The sequence below is a fragment of the Cuculus canorus genome, chromosome 7, assembly GCF_017976375.1.
Source record: "Cuculus canorus isolate bCucCan1 chromosome 7, bCucCan1.pri, whole genome shotgun sequence".
NCBI lineage: Eukaryota > Metazoa > Chordata > Aves > Cuculiformes > Cuculidae > Cuculus > Cuculus canorus.
This window is the reverse complement of record NC_071407.1, coordinates 9,307,924-9,328,996: the sequence shown is the minus strand read 5'-3', so window position 1 is coordinate 9,328,996 and position 21,073 is coordinate 9,307,924. Positions and strand designations below refer to the sequence as shown.

Here is a 21,073-nt window from a genome sequence, read left to right as displayed (position 1 = left end):
ACTAAGTCATATCCCTTACACTGGGATGTCTGCCTTCCTCCTTATCCCCAACATGGCTCTGCTCCCATGAAACCTTATGTCCTCCAACTCAGGACCCTTCATTCGCTCTCGGCACAGCCTGGGCAGTCACTGGCGAGACTTGCTCCTAGCCCAGGATGCTGACACCTTGCCTCTGCCCACAAGCAGAGCTGCAGGCAGCAGCAGTAGCTTCTCACAACCATACTGCTTTGAAGGAGCCTGTATGATGCCACACGTTGTCTGATTCTGGAGTAAAAACCACTACAAGTCAGGCCTGATGTCCACTCACAATATCTTTCTACCCCCTCTACTACTCTGGCTGTGAAAATCAAGGGATGTATTGTCATGATTGCCTCAGCATGAGTGGTTCCTGGGTTGATGTGGAAAGGATTGCTAGCACCTTAAAATAATCCTGGCACAGGGAGTGCGTAGCAAGGTGTTTTAGGAACAGAAACTTTAAGAAAATAGCAGAAACCCGCAACCCCACTGGCATGACAGAAGGCATAAAATGCCAAGTCTTTTCATATTTACCCATTTAAGCAGGTTATGGGCTTAGCCAAATGCTTCAGTGAGAGAAAAATAATAAATAGCAGAGTCATGAATTTATAATCCTTGAAACTAAAGGAAAGAGTGATTAGACCATGAAGCCACACTGGTTTCTTTGGCCTTATTTTAGGGTCTTTCCCTCCTTCTCTTGCTTATGAATTTTTTAAGCAACCCATAGATCTAAACTCTCTCACACAGAGAAAGCCTGGAACACAAGCTGATTAACATACAAGGAGTTGAACAGTACAACAGCACTGGACTTTGGCTGAGCAAACAATCAGGCAGCCTACATTTTGCTGTGTCCCTTGATGGGCTGAGAATAGACAGTTGTACAAGTGTTATTCTTTGCCCTTCCTGATGCAGGCTTGAGTAATGATATTTGAAACGGCACATACAGAGACTTCGGCTATTCTGATGACCAAATTGAAAAGTGTTCCTCCAAGGGATTTGATAATTGAGAAAGCAGATTAGAAAAAAAGTGGCATAAAATATTACTGTAATCTCTCTGAGACTAGAAAATTCATTACATTGACTAATAAGCAACAGGAAGAGACTTTACATTTCCCTTTACACTTACATTTCCAGTTATATAGTTACAAAAGAAATGATTAGGAGGTTATTTTATTTCTGGATTCTCAATGGAGGAGGCAGAAAACAGAAGAGTGGGGAGAGTTTGAACATAAGGATGAAACACAGGCATTGCTTAAGAAGAGGTGCCAGCTTGCAAGTGGCATAAGGAGAAGCCAAGACACAGCTCGCTGCCCCACAGCACCTGACTGTAAGCTCATTGTAAATTGTTATTCCCCATCAAGGACATTGTTTGTGAGGTTACCAGCAGACGGGCATGATTGGTGAAAGAGCAATGAGCAAGCAAGCTGTATAACACACAGGTCAAACCTGCCAGAGTCACCCTTTGACCTCAGATTTTCTGAACTGTCCCTATAAGTCTTTGCAAGAACCTGGCTCAATATTATCCAGAAATACAAATCTCTTAAAACAACATACATCTTATCAAAATGTCACTGGAACAACAAAGAGGAAATGCCCCAGCAAAGCAGGTCAGTCTGGTACCAAAACAGCAAAATGCAGAACCACAAATGTCAAAAGCACTCATTTAGCTGGGGAAAACACTATCATGAGCTTTCAGGCATCTGAGTCGGCTCCAGTGTTTATTGGAGCTACAGCTGCTCCCGATGAATTATTCACCACCAAACTATGGTGAAAATGGTGTGAAGCCCACACTAGTGGGCAAGCAGTGTACAGTGTGTCACAGAAAAAGAGTGCTGGACTGGATTCTTCGAGCCCAGCTTCTGTGTTCAGTGTGAATTCATTTTATGCATTATGCGGCAGGCTTTCCCTGAGCCCAGCAGGAGCAGAGGAAAGAGGAAAAACCCAGCCTGTGATTAACTTTTTAAAGAAATGTATTAATTTCATGCAATAGATTGAAAAGAATAAGTGTCAGTGTGTCACACGTCTGTAAAGTGAAAGCTGGTTTCAGATTCAGACTAGACTGCCTGTCTGAATCTAAACACATCTACTTTCGATATTAGTGAAAGGAACAACTGATCTGACACTTGGTAGATTACTCTGGTGTTTTACTACTGATATTGTGATTTTACATACCGGGGATGAACTGTTCAGGTCCTGCTGCTCATGAGGTTTGAGCTTTTGGATGTGTTAAGTGGGAGACTGCTGAGTCCTGATCATTTCCAGCCATTGCTTGCCAAAATAAATAGCAGTCTGCTCACTATTACTTGGCTTGACACCATCATAAGCAAACTATGTTCAGGCCGCTGTTTGCTGTTCAGACTTTGCATTAAGGACAGAAAAATGCAAACAGGTAGAAGAAAAGAGACTGTCGCCTTTCAAGACACCACGATCTGGGAGGCAAGACAGATGGGACTGTCACTATCTTGGAGGATAGATTGGGACTTAGTCTTTTTTGACCGCTTGCAGAAATGTTCAGGAGGTGGGAGAAAAATTCGATAGAGAAAATTGAAAGATGCTTCTGCCAGGCAGGAAGAATCAGCTTCACAACCATAGAAGAAAAAAAGAAACCTTAGCCAGGCAGCAGCTCCGCAGAGACGGACTTGGAGGTGGATGGGTCAGCAAGGGAAGTCAGTTGTGCCACAGTATTGCAGACAGTCAAATGTAGAACTGGCATGAATAGACTGAGCTAAAAGCCTACACTGCTCATCAAGTCACAGCACACACAGCCCCACTCCCAGCTCCCATCTTCTCATTGCCTGTTTCTAGGGCCAAGCCCTTCACCTGTTAAAATACAGGAAGAACTAGAAAGAATCCAGGAAACAAGATGAATGACTTAAAAGCCAAAAACCAGTACAAACAGGGAAGAGAAGGAAGACAACAAAATCATGTCATCTAAAGAAATGAAGACTGGGGAACTCAGGAAAGTGAGTTTTGGATATATAAAGTTTGTGGCTTGGAAGAAAGGAAGAACCAACCTTCTAATGTCCCTAATGTATGGAAAAGTGTATGAAGTGATGAGTTTACTGCACAGCTGGGAAGATGCATTTCAGACACAGGATAAACCCTCTTAATGGTAAAGGGAGAGAACAGCTACAGCTTGCATCAGGAAGCTGTTAACTTCCAGCATCCAGAAACACTTAGGGCAAGCACCCTTCAGAAATGAGGTAATACCAATCTTGCCTTTTGCCAAGAGCTTTTCTAAGTCCCTCCAGCTCCATGACTATACAAAAAAGATCTTTTCAGACCTCTGGTGAGCCATGCCAGTCTGGACTGTAATATTTGGAGAAATTAGAGAGTCAACTGAAACACTGCAAACGACAGTTCCAACTCATTTGGAAAGGCTAAGTTTTCTTATGTCTTATTAGGAGAATATTACATAGAATAAGGGCAAAATTTAAAACTAAGGAAAGGAAATAGTGCCTTTACTGGCAAAGGTGGCACTTGCCTGCGTGGTCAGCACACTACTTTTTACAGCGAGTTGACAGCTAAATCCATGCTAAATATTGTATGCTGGAATTTCCTCTTTTGCTTTGATTTTCAATTACCATAGCTTATCTCCTGCAAGAACATTGCAATCAGGTGTTCACACCAGAGACACCCACACCCTTCCCATGTATGCAGACAATTAACAGACATCTACGGTTAATGTAGAGAGAAACTTCAAAAAGTATTCTCTGCCAAGAGATTGACCACCTTTCTATGAATAATTTCTAGGCATAATGAAAACATGCATGTGTTACTTTTTAAAAGTTATCACAGCACAGCGCTATACATGTAAATATAATGCCGCTTGCCTTACATTGGCATAGTGACATACTAGAAAGGTGCCCACAAGCTGTGAAAGGGAACTGCTGCTCAACAGACTCTGTTTTAGCACGATGTCTCACTGGGACACAAATGACCATACAATCATAGAATGGTTTGGGTTGGAAGGGACCATGAGGGTAATCTAGTCCAACCCCCCTGCAGTGAGCAGGGACATCTTCAAGTAGATCAGGTTGCTCAGAGCCCCATCCAGCCTGACCTGGAATGTTTCCAGGGATTTGGGACGTTTGTGGATCTTGACCTTAAAATGTTAAGCCAACCTCCCACTTTTGGCAGGATACACACATAAGGAGCAGAACACAACTGAGGCTCAACACCACCATTAGCCCCAGGAGATACTGCTCAGCCCTCACAACTGCCTTTTCTCTGCGTAGCCACCCAGCATGTGCAAGAGTCAGGCATTCCTACCACAGACTTTTGCAGCAGCACAAGGTTAGTTTTGATTCAAAGGTGTTTACGTTTTTCCCACGCAGCCCACTTTGATGTCTTTTAGATATACCTTCAGCTTGTAGTTGCCAAAGGAATAAATACAACCTTGGTTTCATTCACATTTTAGTTACAAAGCATTTAGTTCAGAATCATTTGCATAATTATTTAGCAAGAGGTCAGTGTAGGTAATAAGAAAAACATTGAACATAAATGTACATGTTATTGTCTTGCACAGAGCTGTTTACCTTCGCAAACTGTGTAACACCGAAAGAAGTAGAGCTTAGAGAAAGACATTACTGAATTATTATTCTACTGTCAGCTGGGCTGGAATTAGGACTGTGAGTGACACTGGATATTAACAGCATTCAACACATTTGGATCCACTGCTGCACATCAGGTTTACTGACCTCCTCCCCCTATATGTTAAACCAATGTCTCTCATCCCATTGACAACCTGTTACCTGCCCTACAGTGTCCAGCACACAGGGAAAAATTGTTCCGATAGTGCCACAAGACAGCCACTCACAGCACTTTGGCCACTTTGTGTCCCTAGAGTTATACAAATTTTTACTTTTGGGTTGGGTTTTTTTTGTTGGTGTTTTTTTTTGTTGTTGTTTATTTGTTTTTCTTTTTTTTTTTTTTTTAAAAAAAAAGTCATCTCAAGCATATCAAAAAACAATACTGTGTAGTCAGCAGTAACAGGCAGGTCTAGTCCACTGGGTTCATTAATTCCATTTGGCCATTTAGAACTGCTTCCATCTACAGTGAACATAGACTTATAGAAAGGTTTGGATTGGAAAGGACCTCAAAGATCATCTAGTTGCAACCACCCTGCCATGGGCAGGGACTTCTTGCACTAGAGCAAGCTGCTCAAAGACCCATCCAACTTGGCCTTATGTGTTATGGTCTTACCTTTAACACTCCTTTTTTTTTTAAGTATAAATGCCTTAAATTTGAAAAATGAAAAATAAGTAACATAACGAAGCTTCCTTAATATTAGAGGGAGTTGTGCATCAGCAGTTCATATTGAATGGATATTGGCATTATGTTCACTGGTGCTAGGATACCATGGTGATGGGCCCTGAAGAATTACCAAAAATAGATTAAATGCATGTGGCAAGTGATAATAAGCACAAAATGTTTTCCATACAGTAAAAATGCCGCAGGAAAGCAGAATAACACATTCTATAAATCAGCTCAACAGATCAACAACTTCCAGGCAGAATACTCAGGAATCTGAATACGTAGTCAGAGCTGAACTCCAAAGCCCAAAATTGCCAAGAAACCATATTTGGCAATAGCGTCTGCACCTAAAGAAATTCAGATCTAGGAGACTGGCACAAGATCTGCTGTTGCTAGCAAAAATGTATGAAAGGAGCTGAAAGGTTTGGATTTAAAGTAAGAGACATTAATCACTGGGTAACACCCACTACAGTAGCTGCATCTTTCCAAGCTGCTGGAGTCTCATCCCTTTTTGTATGGAGTCAATCAAAATATTAAAAATGTCATTCTTGGAGGCTGTGCTGAGCCAGGCTGCTTGTTCGCTGCTATATAAAACAAATCACTCGAAAGAGTTTCACTGAAGCTGCCCACTGATTCAGCAGGGTGCTCATACACAGAATTAAAGACACGTGCAAGCGCCAGCAGCTCTCGTGCAGGAATGACAGGAGACGGTGCACCCTGCTTTCTCATTAACAACCACTATGCTGCATTACCACAAAGTGTGTGGCATCAAAGGGACATGCAATGTCTGAAATGGCACAACTATGTGCTCACAACTGTCAGCAGCACTTTGCTCAAACCATCTCTTATAGAGTAATATGCACAGCAAAGCCTTTTGTTTATAAAAACAACAGCTACCTAAAGCCGCATTGAAAATTCATTAACTGCGATGATTTGCCACTATCAAGACAACTCACCATTTCCAGACACTTATATAAATGCTTGGTTTGCTGCTCCAGATGTTAAGTTATCATCAACCCAAAGCGGCTAGGGTTTCAGAAGCAAAATTGCCTGTGCTTCACAGGTTGTGAGAGCTCCCACTGCAGGGTGGGTTATCAGAAAAAGGTACCAGAAAGTCACCAGGAAGGGATAACCCATTGCACAGCAACTCACCAGAGGCATTCAGGAGAAGCACGTGGAGCTCCCTGACAAACCCTAGTGGAAAAAATGCCAAATGCAGCAATTTGAGGAAGATGTGTGCTCCAGATTTCCACAGCTTCGGAACACTGGTGTTACGGAGGTCAATACAAAACACACAGTGCCTACCAGCCAGAGCTGCTCGTCTCAGGGAGAGAACAGCAGCAGAGCCCTTCCTATGCTGGGAGGAATTTTTAACATGCAGGAACGATACAGAATTCTAATTGCAAAATCTGTTACTAGGTGACATATCAAGTCCTGACAAACCATACTGGGCGGTATTTTGATATATTGGTCTGTGCAGCAAACTCTGTGCCAAAAATCCACCTTCCACCACCTCCACCCTCTACTTCCTCAGATGGCTGAGAAACAGGGGCTTCAGAGCACATACGCAGAGAGAAATCTTCTGAAGATCAACAGGTTAAAGACTCAAAATCTCCGGGCCTTGTCAGTCTTTTCTGTAGGAAATGGAGGGAAACCCCCCAAAACTGCAAAGGTGTTTTCTCCAAAATTATTTCCACCTCCTGCTAGCGAACAAGACAATAGCCTGAAGGACATACAGCAGAAATAAAACCTGAAAACTTACCTCCAAACCAGGGAAGTAATTTGAGAACTTAATTTGCCCCCATAAAAATCTCATTCACAGCACTTCATTCTCTTTTTGGACCACAGAAACACTCAGAGAACAAGAATCTCCTTTCTCTATGCAAGACAGTCCTTTGCTTAAGCACTTCAGCTCTCAGACAGAATAAACAGGTTTCAGTTGTTTTTTAAGCAGTTTAAAACCAATAGCTCATGGGGATAAAGGGGCAAAGCTTCTGCACGGTTCATGGATCTCACTTGGTTCTAAAGGCTCTGTGTCTTTCTCACTAGCCCTCACTCTTTAGTGCAAGCACATAAGAGGAAGAATATCAGCATGAGGTCCAAGACCCTTATGGCCACCAGATTGCTACTGGGGTTCTTCTGGCTTCAGTAATGCTCAGAGGAGCCCTATGACAGCAAAAGCCAACCTGTGACACTGAAGAGCTTTACTGGACAGTAAGTCCTGTCTGGATCTCTGTGAATTTAAGCCATGCTACAGAAATTCTCGGGTGACTTCTTAACAAACTTTACAGGGCCCAACTGGCATAGGAATGACCAGATCCCGGATGACCAGAAGGCATGGAAAAATGTCAGATAGACTGTAACCTCAGCACAGAGCCACAGAAACCCCACGGACACCTTTACAACAAGAACCAAAGGGGACATCTGACTTTTCTGCTTTGAAATTCCCCAGTGCTTGGGCCGAACATGCTCAAGTTGGTGTTCAACAAAGCAAAGCAAAGACTCTTGAGATTATAGAACTCTGTTTCACTTTCTTATAATCTTTAGAGTATAAGATTTCACGTGCAAATTCTGGTATTCAACATTAAAATTAAATTTGGGGACAGGAACATGAGGAAAAGGCTTTCTGAAATTAGCATGAATAATCCTCCCCTCCACGTGCTACTTGAAAAATTAGCAAACACAAAATTTCTGGCTAGGTAGAAGAGTGTTTTGCAGCAGAGAATTTTGATCACCGGTTATTGTTATTATTCAACCAGACTTGATCTGCTCACTTCCAGTGTCTGTCTCCCAAGAGCTCTCTAGGACTCTCTCTCATCTGGTCTGAATTTACATGAATGTGAGATACTTCAAGGTGTTGATAAATTGTTTCCTTATTAGAAGAGAAGACCTCCACAGACAGGAATTTATTTTTGAGGAAGCAGCTGGGGGGAAAAGAGTTGCCAAGCAAAGGGTTTGCAAGGGAAATCCCACTGCCTGCTTCCCAGCAGTGGCCTCTTGTCCAGAACAACAGGTCCATCAACATTTTGGGACCCAAATCTAAGGAGCCTTCTCAGGCAGAGCTGAGAAGACGCACATCATCCTTCGGACATCACTACGAATTTGATGTCGCTGCTGATGCTTCTCCAAGCTGAAACGAACGTGGACTTTGCACCCAGGTAAGCGGGAGCAGGATCACAGGCCGTGAGCCAGGAAGGACCATTCTGCCTTCGGCGTTAATGAAGCAGGGAGCTGGCACCGCATCCCGCATCCCGCATCCCTCGCGGAGCCGAGAGAGGGCGCCGGCGCCTCAGGCAGCGGCGCGGGGAGCGTCTCTCCCGCTCTCGGGCTCAGAGATGCCCCAGGTCAGGTGCGTTCGCAGCCCCCGGGGTTTCAGGTAGACAGCGAGATCCTTGTGGAAAAAGCTGGTGATGGGAAAGTGGAAGTTGGAGAAGTGGCTTTGCTTTTTTTTTAAAAAAAAAAAAAATAAAAATTGTATATACAAACATCTTTCAGGGCTTTCAAAGGCTAAATTCTCATAGGAAGTTGCACGTGTGACAAAAACTAAGTAAACATCCGAGATGTACAGGAAAAGACAATGAAAAAGCAACTTTCAAAGCACAGTTCACCATTTGTTTACATCTGGTCTGAAGACACTGGAAACAGCTCCAAAAAAATTCTTTTGCCTACTGTGTTTTCCCGCAAGAGGAATGCTCCCGGCAGCTCTGCCTGCCCCAATCCTCTCCCTTCAGCCAGGAGGATTCAGAGGAGGCAGCTCCACTGGCAGTGCTGTTCACCTCCTGCCGCCATGGGTCAGGGACATAAAAGTCCAAAACAGCACTCCTAATGACATGGACACCCATATGGAGACGAGGGAGACTCCACAAAAGTAGAGATTTCCAAGCCACGTCACAGATGTGAAAGACTCACCCTTTCTATTGCATTGATCTCTTCAGTTTCATGTGAAGAAAGTTCTACTAGTTTTTACTTCTTACAGTCATGAAAAGCACTCGTCCTTTCTTACCTAATTACTCCAGTTTGCTTGAATATAGCTAAACCCCTGATTTTATGAAGTCTTGCAAGCTATTAAGAAGTCTTGTCCCCTTACACTAACATTACTTCTTCTTAATATTTCATATGAACAGCATTGTTTACTGTACTCTGTTGTCTATTTCGCAATTAGGAGTTCTGCTGAATATAAGTCACAGAGGCAAAAGTATCTCATATTAGCAAATATTGCACAGCTGAACCTAGGGCTGATTTCAGTAGTCTATGACAGTTCTTCCTAAATTTTCCCAATGAACATCTTTAGACTACAGCATAAAAAAAAATACTCTGATGTCTTCCAAGTAATTTTGGCCTGAAATATGTCACTGGTGTGGTGTACAGAGCAAGGTCAGGTTTATAACTCGCTTTCAAAAAAATGAAGTTAACTGAGTCTTCTGCCCCCAAAACAGAAGCTGCAGGATCAAAAGTGTTGAACAGCTGGAGTAAAAGTTGGTTCTAAGACTGGAGGCAACCTGGCCTTGAGGGATCTGCTTTAACCATAGGCCATATCCAGCCGTGACTATACAAAACTCATCCAGTCTCTGCTGGCAGCAGTTTATTATAGCAGTGCAGGATCAGCAAGATAACTTGAGAGAAACGGAGGATGTACAGGTTCGATCTGGAGAGTAGAAAAGTACCATTGAGGGGAAAAAGCGAGAGGGAATGAGCTCAGTGTTTCCCAGGCATTATCAGCAGGCATAGACACCACCAATAGGAATGAAAACAAAAGTAACATTTGGTCTAGTACATGTGTGAAAGGGAAGTCTGATGGATAAGAAGACTGAAGGAACAGAAAAAGCAGGAGCAGGTTGATTATTTTTTTTTAAAAAAAAAAAGAGAAAGAGGAAGAGCAAGAACCAAGACTATATCTGTCACTCATCTCTCCCCGCCCACTCTGAGAAGCTTCAAAAGAGATCTGGAAAGAGAGAGGAAAAAAAACGACTGTCAGATATTACTGTTCCAGCTACTGAGTCATGGCAGGAAACTACTGATACTGTAAACCTAGCACTGTAAGGTCAGAGACTATTTGAGTTTTACCAAGGCTCACTGGAAAAGGAACAGATACTCAGTGGTGAGGACTTGTCCATTTTGTGATTCTTGGCGTCACCATAGAACCATATCACCAAGCTTTTTAGAAAAAAAACTTGCCTTTATTTTAGCATTTCACGTGAGTGCAGACAGTTCTTTTCCTCTCTTCCTACATCTTTGCTTTTGTTGCAACAGATGCTTAGTAAGAGAAGGACGTGGAGAAAGAGTAGAAAAAGCCTCCAATCTTCAGAGTGCTGTGGACTGCTTGGGCTTCTCCAACTTATTGTCACTGTGCCACAGAAAAATAATTTTATTACGATCTTCTTATCTTTCCATCAAATTAGTCACTGACAGTTGTCACCATCTACGTGGCCTTTTTAGACACAGTCACTATCAGTCTCATCAGTGTAATTCACATAATGGGTGGAATTACCTCCATCACAATGGCACAGCCATCCAAATTCCCACAGGGACGCAGCATAGAAAAAAAAGCAGGAATTTGCTTTTATTGGGAGGGCTCAGCATCCTCCTCTCAGCCCCTTAGGACAGCAGCCTTACACTCCCTGCACTGGCAGACCCAGCAGCTCAGACAGAAAGGCTCAGCCATGTTTTGGGTTATTTTATTCCTCACTAAGAGCCTACCATTTAGAGCACCACAGGAGGACTCCCAGCTGCCAACCCAGAAGCATGTGCTGACTATCCATGTGAACTACTTTATTGAGCTGAAAAACCCTTTTGGAAAGGTGAGAATCCACCTAGCCCCAAAGTGCTGCAGAAAGGGAAAGAGCAGACACTGGGGATCCTGAGATAACACGGGAAGGAGCAATACAGCAGGAGACATGGATTCTTGGGGAACTGTTAGCTGTGTCCAACTGTTTTTTAATTAAGTTTTTAATAACGCACTTCAGTTTTGCTCCTGATGGCTAGGCATGCCCACTAGAGCTTTGCAACCACCCATCACAGTGGACACTTCTAGGAAGCTCTTGTCCCACTTCAAGGTTTAAGACACAATGGGATGATCACATTCATCTGCTAGAGTAGCACACTATGCAATCCACTAAGATGAACAAGTTGGAAAGTTGCTTAAGATAATCGTTTCCGTAAGATCAGAGGGTCTGTATCCAGCTCATCTGAGTCACAGCACCATGCTTGAACCAGCGTCAGTTGAGTACAGTTCAGCAGAAGGACATGTTCTCAAAAATAGCCCAGAGATAGTAATGCCTCGTAAATCAAGGAAGTCAGTCATACCAGGGAAAGACACTGGTGACCCTGGCAACCTGTTCCCTTCTTCCTCCACCAAGAAAACAAACCAAAACAGAACTTACCACACCAAGCTAGTGGCATTTAATCCAGTGATGCATGGAACAAGGGGATGCAAGGAAGTTGTAGGGCAACAGCCTACACAATCCTGTAATAAACTGGGAAGTCAGGGCTGGAGGCAATACACCTCATCACAAGCTATGGGCAAGCACAAACACAGGCACCTGCTGTTGATAGAAGAACCATAGAGCCCTAAGTGTAGAATCCTACCACCTTTTCCTGACTCTAGTTTTAAAGGTTTGTTAATAGCTTTTCTCTTTTAACAAATAAAGTAATTTGTGACATTACAGAAATTAGCCAGATACCATATGCAGTGCATCATCACAACACATAGCATAGCTTAACTTCAAAACATTCCTGTCAGAGATCACTGGCCAAAAAAACCCCTACCTATCTACTCCTTTCTCATCTGGGCTTACAGGTACTCATGAATTTGATGACATGATGATGATTTCCAGCAGGGGAGAAATATTTGTCTCAGTTTCCACACCAAAAGCAGACATGGAAAAGGGCAAAGAATATAATGACTCAGTATTACTGGGTGGAGACCAATTAGCAGCAGATCAGGAGCAAGTGGTGGTCTCTGGAATAAGATGCTTTCATGAGCAGAGCACGATCTTACTCATCGTCTGTCTTGATCAACTGCAGAGGTTTCCATGAAACAAATGCTAAGTCGGCCTCACTGTCACAAACTGAAAGAACTTTGGTGGGCTTTTTCTTTTTTTAAAAGAAGTGCCTCTGTTTGGGACCTTCCTTATTCTTCTCTGCCAGCACCCAGCTTATCCTGGCGGGGAGGAAGCCAAAATCTCACTGTACAGCAGGAGCGCTTATCAGTCAGTACCTCCATCAGCTCTGTCAGTTCAGTATGAACTGATAAAAACATTGAGAATATGAAGCCACTACCACCGTTTCACTTAATGCAAATGAGCGACAGGGTCATTTCAGCAATTGCTTCTTTCAAGACATGCTAGTTCCCTCAGTGTTTTCAGGCAACTAGTGAACAGATAGCACCCACTTTCTTACTGGGTCAAAACCCCTACAAAAACATTTTATCTAACTCATTATCACATTATCCCATCAAAAAGGTGAATTTTATTACTCCTGTAACAAAGACGTAATCTCTCTAGGTTTGTCAGAAAAGTACACTGATGACACAAAGGTCATTCTTGTCTTATAAATGATTTAGCTGATTTTTCTAGGAATACATTGGGAAACACTGGCAAAACTAAGATTTCAATCTCAGTCTCCTAGTTCTCTTTGCCTGTTCTTAGTGGGACTCATTGGATTGCCTCCTATGATTTTTTTTTTTCTTCTGAAAAATCTGTTGCTTACTTAAGGAACCTTAAATGTTCAGAAGCCCAAGAATTGATTTGTTTATTTTTAACTAAAGTAGCAAGTGCATTTTTCAGGAGCTGATGTATGCCCATTCATATTGGGAGAGGCTTCAGCAGTTAGCATTTATCTTTAGTTTTGCAGGGCTGATGGAAGGCACTGACTTTATGAATCTTAGTCTCCCTTTCTCACGATAAAATTAAAGATAGGGAGTAGTGTGGGGCTTCTGCCATACTGTACTTTCAGTTCAGATAGGACCACAGGGAGATCAGTCAGGATGCCCTATGAACCAAGAGACACTGATCTGCCTGGTGAGAATTGATCTCCCCACCCGCGCAGGTGCCTGTGTGCAGCTCCCCGATTTCACAGAGGCTGGGAGGCACTCCTTCCCCAGAGAACTGATGCTGCCTGAGCACTGTTGCTTTAAAAAAATAAAATTAATTCGCGCAGATGCATGCTCTATAGAATATTTAAGAATTCTAACCATCATCTCATTATTTGGTGACCAGGAGTTTGACAATCAAAGGCAATAGACACTGCCCACTCACTCCAGCTGAGACGTGAACCATGCTGTCAACATGACAGTGATGAGACCCTCCATCTCCTTCTTGCATTGCTGGCCTATGATTACAGCATTTCCTGAAGGCAGCAGGAACTCCAGCATCCCATAAATCCTCCACTCCTAGGCAACAAGCTGGTTGACCCTCTATTTCCTACATTTCTTTGTTATTTTATTTCATTCTTAACTGGATGACTGGTAATTTCATCCACCAGGTTTTCTACTTTCACAGTTTATGATTTTTTTTGAAGCAGCCAAAGTGATTTGGGAACTTCAGTCTTCCTGCAGCAGCGGCCGGGCAGGCTTTTGGCAAAATCAGCTAGGCCAGGAAAAGCATGGAAAGCACTCAGTCTGACGCAGCGCAGCCTGGGCGACCCCCATGATTATTCAGACAAGCCAAGATGCTGTGTAGCAGCCTGTGGCAGGATCAAAGCAGTGATGAGTACAGACAGGTCCCTTAATTTGCCTTGAAAATACCATTCACAGTCAGTTAAACTTATTTCCTGGGCAACCTGGCCACTCCTGGGAGCGGGTCCTCAGTTTTATGCCCCTCTGCAGCCTGGAAAGACACATTGGCAACAGCACCTGCGAGCAGTGGCACAAGCGGGAGGCAGCAGTTCTGTTTGTAGGACATATTCCCCCCGAGACAGCACCTGTGCCTCTCCTTAGAGGGTATGACTGGTGAGAGGCACACAAGAGCTGCCCACACCATGTCGTCCTTCAAACAGACCTGCCAGACTCTAACACCTTATCCAACGCTGCACAATGACCACATGAACATAGTCCCCACTGGTGGCCTCAGCCTCTTCTCTGGGAAATGAGATCTGCCACCTCGCTGCCTAACATCACCTCAGATAGAGCAGGATATATCTCCACAATCTCAAAGTTTATTTGATTCTTGTGACAGCTGCAGAAATTGCTATGGAGAAAAACAGTACAGAAAACCAGTACCAGTGTGAGAAAGTCCTACAATGAACACAAGACACTTTCTCTCTCTACAGTTCATCACAAGAAACAGAGAGGTGCAAGAGACCAAATGACTTTCTTGGGTCTTTCAGCGACCTCCCACAGCTCACCACTGTTAGCCAAACTACAGCCCACACACCTTCTCAACTACTTGCTGATCTTCTGCACAATAGCTCTACAATCCTCAAACCAATGAGTATGGTTGACTTACATATATAAACTTCAATTACGTATAAAAAGCCAAATTCATTACACCTTAAAGCCTGGCAGTTTTAATTTAAATTTTCAAGCTATTCCCTATCTTCTGCTGGCAAGACTACTGTATTTTCTCATACAGGTGAGGAAATCTTCACAAATAGTATCGGGGAGAAAGTAAGTAAAACTCTCTTTATAGGCTGCCCAAATAGCCAAGATTTCAGCAAGTGATGCATTAACTAGCGAGTAACTAAGATTGGGCCTGTGCCTGCTCAGTGGGAGGCATGAGGATCTCCTCACAAGGTGTCAGCAGATGGCTACGTGCTGAAGGTATCTCCCTAGTGATACCCACGGGAAACAGTTGGCATAAATATAGGATGAGGGTCCGTTGCCTGCACAATTTGTCCAGCATAATTTAGCCACCTCTGGGCATCAGCAGTGCCTGCACAGGGCCAAGACAGAGGACATTTAGAGGGCCATTGTTCTTCTGCAACAATGACTGGAGTTCAGGCAACACATGCATGGGCACCTCAAATGGCACTAATCCTCTACATTTGTGCACCTAAATCATTCCTCTGGAATCTGAAATAAAAGCAGCTGGAAAAGCCGGTCATCACAAAAAAAAAAAAAACAAGTTATCGCTCTTGTGTCTGCACTGTTATAATTCAAGTTTAGGGTCTTAGATGTGAATGTCATTATCTGACAATAGTTACCAGGAAAGTACCAACCTAAAGGGCAGTGACACACCCTCTCTTCTCTGTTTACAAATGTCATAGTCATATGAGATACTAGTCAAACACATCAGCAAACTAAAAATAAGCCACAATAGGATATGTTGATAAATATTTATTTCAAAAGAGTATAGCTTTTTACATGACTAATGTTAATGTGATTTCAGACTGAGAAGAAAACAGCCAAAGCTGATTGCATGCTAACTATAAGAGGAGCAGAAGATGTAACTACTACCAACGCTGTCATTTTATTCTCCTATTAGAAAATATTACTAGGTATATCAAATAGTCAATGCCATTGTTGTTTTTAATACACCAGCAAGTATTAGTGCAGGACACAACTATAAGGCACATCATTATCACCTCAAAAGAGGAGCAGACATTTACAAGCAAAAGGGTTCATCCTTTCAGGACTGTGTGGACTGTTTTCCTGCAACAGCCAACACAGCCCATATCACAGAAAGGTTAGAAAATATCTGCCTGAACCTTTAAGAGGATTTTATTCCCAGTTAGATCAAAATCTTTCCACAACAGCATCTGCCACCAAACTGTTGGTAATTAGTCAGTCCTCCCTTCAGCGAGGGAGGAAGATGTGACAGCAAAGATGGAATTCTTTTAAAAAAAAGGCCCCAAAAGTCTTGATACAGATTGCAGCACTTTATGGCCTACATCACACTTGTCAGAGGGCAGGGAGAGCAAATTTGCATATATCATAGATCATAGCATGCTGCAATCACCACAGAAAAGTCTCTCTTCTTGCTTCCTTTCTACTCATTTGGACAGTTAAGGTAAGATAGCAAAGCAGTTGCAGCTTTTAGGATATCCTATCCAGGAACCCACAACCACAATGGCAGTGCTCCTTGAGTGTGCTCTATAGCATCAGTTGCTCTTTAGTTGCTTTAATGGTTTCTCTGTAAGTATCACTTCTCTGTGTTGATTAGCATAAGGGAAATTAAGGGAAGACGTTGAACAGCTTGGATGGTATTGTAAGAGGGGCCACATGACAGACAATGCAGTCAAGGGTCTACTGAAGTAAACGGTTCCACACTGCGGAGAGAGAGATTTGGGAGAAGTGACTTGACTTGGGGAGAGGGATCCACAGCTTTATGAAAGTCTATGGAACAACTATTCTAACACTTCGATAAAGTAAGTTTTCCATTTTGCACATCATAATCTCCAAGTGAAAAAGCAGCACTTTTCCAGGGAGGAGTTTAACAGGCTCAAATATTCATAGAGAGAAACACAGGAGTCACAAGAGCGTTGGAGTCTGCATTTTGTTGTTCAATCTCAGAGGTGTTTGGACAGATAGAGCCTGATTACCTAAGCACATGAGCAGCTTTACTGCATTTGTTTGTCCATTATTCTGGAGAAGGAAATGGAGACTACATGGCTGGGTATTTCTGCAGTTCCTCAGAGAGGCCAGAGGCATGTCACCCAGGAGGATTGGAGAGACTTCTTTGAATAGAGAAAGTGGTGAGTTTCAAACGAAACACCCACCTTCTTCCCTAGGGTATCATACTGGTAATGCTGGAGTGCAAAGGGTTGCTCTGTTGCTTCCCTGAAGACAGGAAAGCCTGGGTGTAAGAAGTAGATGCTTCACATCCTCTCTTCTACCTCTTTCCAAACAGAGCAGGCTCCACTCTACTGAAGGGGACTGCTGCTTGTGGCAATAGCCCACACTCCATGGTAGCCTTCCCTATCTGAAGACCCACAGAGTATTACTTAGCCTACTTGCCCACTACAGCATCTGCCCACTCCTGATACTACAAGGGCCTCCAATAAACACAGAACATACCAGTCTGAAAGCAATTTTCACTCTGTCTCAGACTGCAATGATGCCAGCACTGTGTCCACCCTCCTAAATGCATTTGACTCAGCAGTTTGCCAAACACAGTTGGAATCTGAAGGATCAACAGAGAGATGGCTTTTCAATGTGGATAGTCTGATCCCTCTGGAAACAAAGGAATTACTCAATATAGAACTTCAGCAAATACATTGCAGCAAATATGTTTACAAATATATTCACAAATATATTCCAGAGACACTGCTACAGACTTGTACTACAGAATTGAAGGCATCAATTGTAAGGAAGGCAGTAGAAACCAACCCTTGTGGTGGAAAAAGCCATTTCAAAATGTGAACTCAGCTACATTCTCTTTGGTATGAGCTTATCAACATTCAATAGTCTTCTTGAATCTGTAGAAATCCTGAGACAACAGCTCAGAGAAGCGCATAAGTATACATTTCATATTAAAAGAAAGGCTTGCTCTGAAAACCAGCAATAATAATTTGAACATTAACACTGACAACTACATTCATGTTCAGCCCTGAAACACATTTCTGCTCATTCAGAACATTCATACTTGGTGTGAAGGTTGGAAAGAGACTATGATCACTTTGGAACAGCAAAGAGCCGGAATTAATCTATCCAGGCCCCAGAGCTTGAGGTCCTAGACTCCAAGGCCCACCTGCCCAAGAGCACAAGAGAAAAGGAAAGGGAAGACACTAAAAACTTCTTTCAATTCTAGTATCTCACAACTGCAACCCAGCTCCAACGCTTTGCAGTGTGGCAAATCCACCTAACCCTATCTACCAGAACTGCCCACCCAGTTTCATCACATCTCCAAAACACAGAGTCAGTTCTGTCCAGTGAACGTGCAGAACACTTGGCCTGCGGAAAAGACTGTATCTGAGCACAGCATAAAACTGAATTTACTTCCAGGTAGTGAATACAAGGAGCAAAAGCAAGCTGCTTCCAAGCATTGTGCATTCAATAGCAGCCTCTTAATTTCTGGTCTTACCTGTAGCTGCCATGCAAGCCTAGAGTTCTCTGTGGGGTCAGAGTTGTCCTCACATTTCCACCACATAGGTGACAGGTAGGAATGCTGTTCTCTTATTTCTAGGGGTAAACAAAAGACAGAGGCAATTTGTAGGCATTTATTGAACACATTTCAGTCATTTAATTAAAGACAAGGGCAAAGGAACAGGGAAAGTGAAAACAAAGCCAGTTTTAAATCAATTTAATCTCAAAGACCATCTGTTCATACCTTTGCAGATATAAGAGCAAAATAAGGAAGCCATGCTGACAATAAGCTGTGGCCAAAGTCAACTTATGGGCAAATTCTTAAGGAACCGGGCTTCTTATTTCAACTGTTTTGTTACACTGCTAAAACAGCTGATGCTCAAGACTACAATGACATGGAAAACACCTGAACTAATTTGGATTTAGCCTTAGTGATAGGCCTTTTTCACCAGCACAACAGGACATAACAAAACTTCCATGATTAAGTGAACAGCTAAGCATATTCCCATTTTTCTTTTTTTGAGTAGTTTATTTATGATGGCACAAGAATCCCTGAAATGGGTGCTTTTAGCATTTACTACACATGGTTTGACGTAAACTTAGGAATTTCATGTGCTAAAAGCAATGGGTCTTGCCCACTGAGGCTCCTGCAGACTGCTGAGGAGACAGCAATGGTTAGCTCTGACATCATGACCCGAGGCTGGAGCTTGCTACTCGGTAATCTCTCCAGAAGCATAATTACCATGTATTTTTCTTATGTGCAGGTTTGGAAGTTCTTTCCCACTCCTCTATGAATGAATTGCATTCAAAACCACAGTTCATGCTGGTTTAGCCCTATTCAGCCCAGTATCTCCTCAGCTAGGTCCCTGTAAAAAGTATTGGTGAGCCCTCAAACTCAGCCTCATCTCAGTGTCCAGGAGGGCCCAGCACCACCAGAGGGCAGGAGGCCAAAAGCACATTACGACAGTTTCACTTAATTTTTGTTGAGACTATAAAGCAAAAGTTTCCAGAAAGAGTGTTGGGAAGAGTCACAGATCTACACACACTACCTGGCCTCCAGCTGTGCCCTCAATGCAAAGGCTGCCCCACCACAGCCATATCATGCTCCAAGCCCTGACACCAGCCCAGAGTCAGCCACAGACCCACCACCATCTCCTCAGGAGAGGACTACTCTGCCCATTGCCCTTTTATACCAAAAACACCGCGTGCTGGGAGGACCCAGCCAGGTGTGTCCCATTACATGAGAGCTGCTGCCTTATGGCTGTGGGGTGGGTGGGCGGGCTCCAGACCACCCACCATTGGGCTGTCTTTCCCTGGGCTACTGGAGCTGGGCATCTGCAAAGCCAGAAAGTTCCCCCAAATAGAAATTAACCTCTCTGCAAGTGCCTGAAGGAATAAAACAGTCTGTGCAGTTACCAGAAAAGGGGCACTTTGCCCAAGTACACAGGAGATTCTGCAAGGAACATCCCAACTCCAACTGCACATTGGCAAGGGGGAAAAAGTGTATGAAAAATAGGAACTGCAGAAATGTGAAGGTCTGGTCCCAATCTAAGACTATAGCTAATGGGTCCCTCCCAGCTGCAGGAGCAGTGGGGAGACCTTGGGGGGAAAAAAGAGCTCCATTTAAGATAAATAGCTGCACTCAAGCTGTAGTGGTGTTGCTGGTAAAGCCTGTGTGGCATTGCAGAAAACAGTGGCAAGAAAGAGGCAACTGCTTCCTGCTTCAAATAACACCCAGAAAGGGCAACAGGTGGGAGATCGGGGTTGTGTGGGTACAAGAGTGTGAGGGCATCTGGTAGGGAGTGACACAGGATACCTCCCCTTCTCCATGGATTCCTGGGACATCTGGGTCCATGCCTACACCTGATTCTCCCTGTCTGCACTGAGCTGCCCCTTGGAGCATCTTTCCTGCTGGCTAACAGAGCCCAGAAGCAATGGTCTTCCTTAGTCATAGCCCCATCCCTCAAGACGTTTTCACCATGGAGAACATCTCTCTCATTCATCTATTGTTCCCGGAGAAGCAGCTTTGTAAGGCTCCAACTCCTGCCTGTCAGCTCAAAAGGAATAACTATAAACTAAGAATAAATAGTAATTAATCTGAATCTCTCTTCATATCGTGATCTAAACCAGACGCTATATCTATCTTTAACTTTAGGCTGCTTTGAGATTCGCCCTCTACCCACAGAAGGCAAAAATAAGATTACTTAATTTGATAAAGTTGTTTGTGGGTCTCAACAAGAAACATTGCTTGGCAATACTGTCCTCTTATCTTTAAATACTGTGAACTCACAGGGGTTTGAAATGCTATACAGTTTGTCTCCAATACATCAAGTCTTGTAATCAAGGAGAATTTAATCCAGCAACTTTCTCATGTCCTGCTGGAAAAAGAGGTGCAGTGAAGTTTAGTTACTTCTCTTGGCGAGGAGGGTTTTTGCAGTGTGCATAGCACCGGATAGAGGGTGTCCCATAAAACCCAGCCAAAGGCTGTGTGGGAGCGCAGCTGAGGGCAAAGCTACACTATCTCTTCTTGAAATCAATAGTGCTTTATATGGATTTTAGTATCAGAGAGAGAATAATAGAACAGGGTTAGAAATGAAGAAGTATTTCCTTGAGTATAACAACATTTTCAAAGCTGCTTTGGTTTGATTTTTTTCCTTTGTTGGAAGTAGCTCCATTGTTTTCTAAATTACTGAAAACCACTGTTGAAAGCTCTGGTAACAAAACTGTGTTTTTCATTATGACTGTTGGTAATTATGCAGACAACATACATATAGAGGAAACTATACAATCCAGATTTACTGTAAAAGCTAAGGCCTTTCATAAACGCAGCTGTGTTCTCTT

At 43.2% G+C, this 21,073-nt stretch overlaps 1 protein-coding gene across 1 annotated transcript in view; it reads right to left on the bottom strand.

Moving 5' to 3' along the window:
* The window catches only part of RTKN2 (rhotekin 2), a 202,326-nt gene that overhangs the window by 128,073 nt on the left and 53,180 nt on the right, over positions 1–21,073 (bottom strand). The window contains exon 8 of the mRNA XM_054070960.1: positions 18,231–18,328. Coding sequence (XP_053926935.1) covers positions 18,231–18,328 — 98 coding nt within the window. The remainder of the gene's footprint in view (positions 1–18,230; positions 18,329–21,073) is intronic.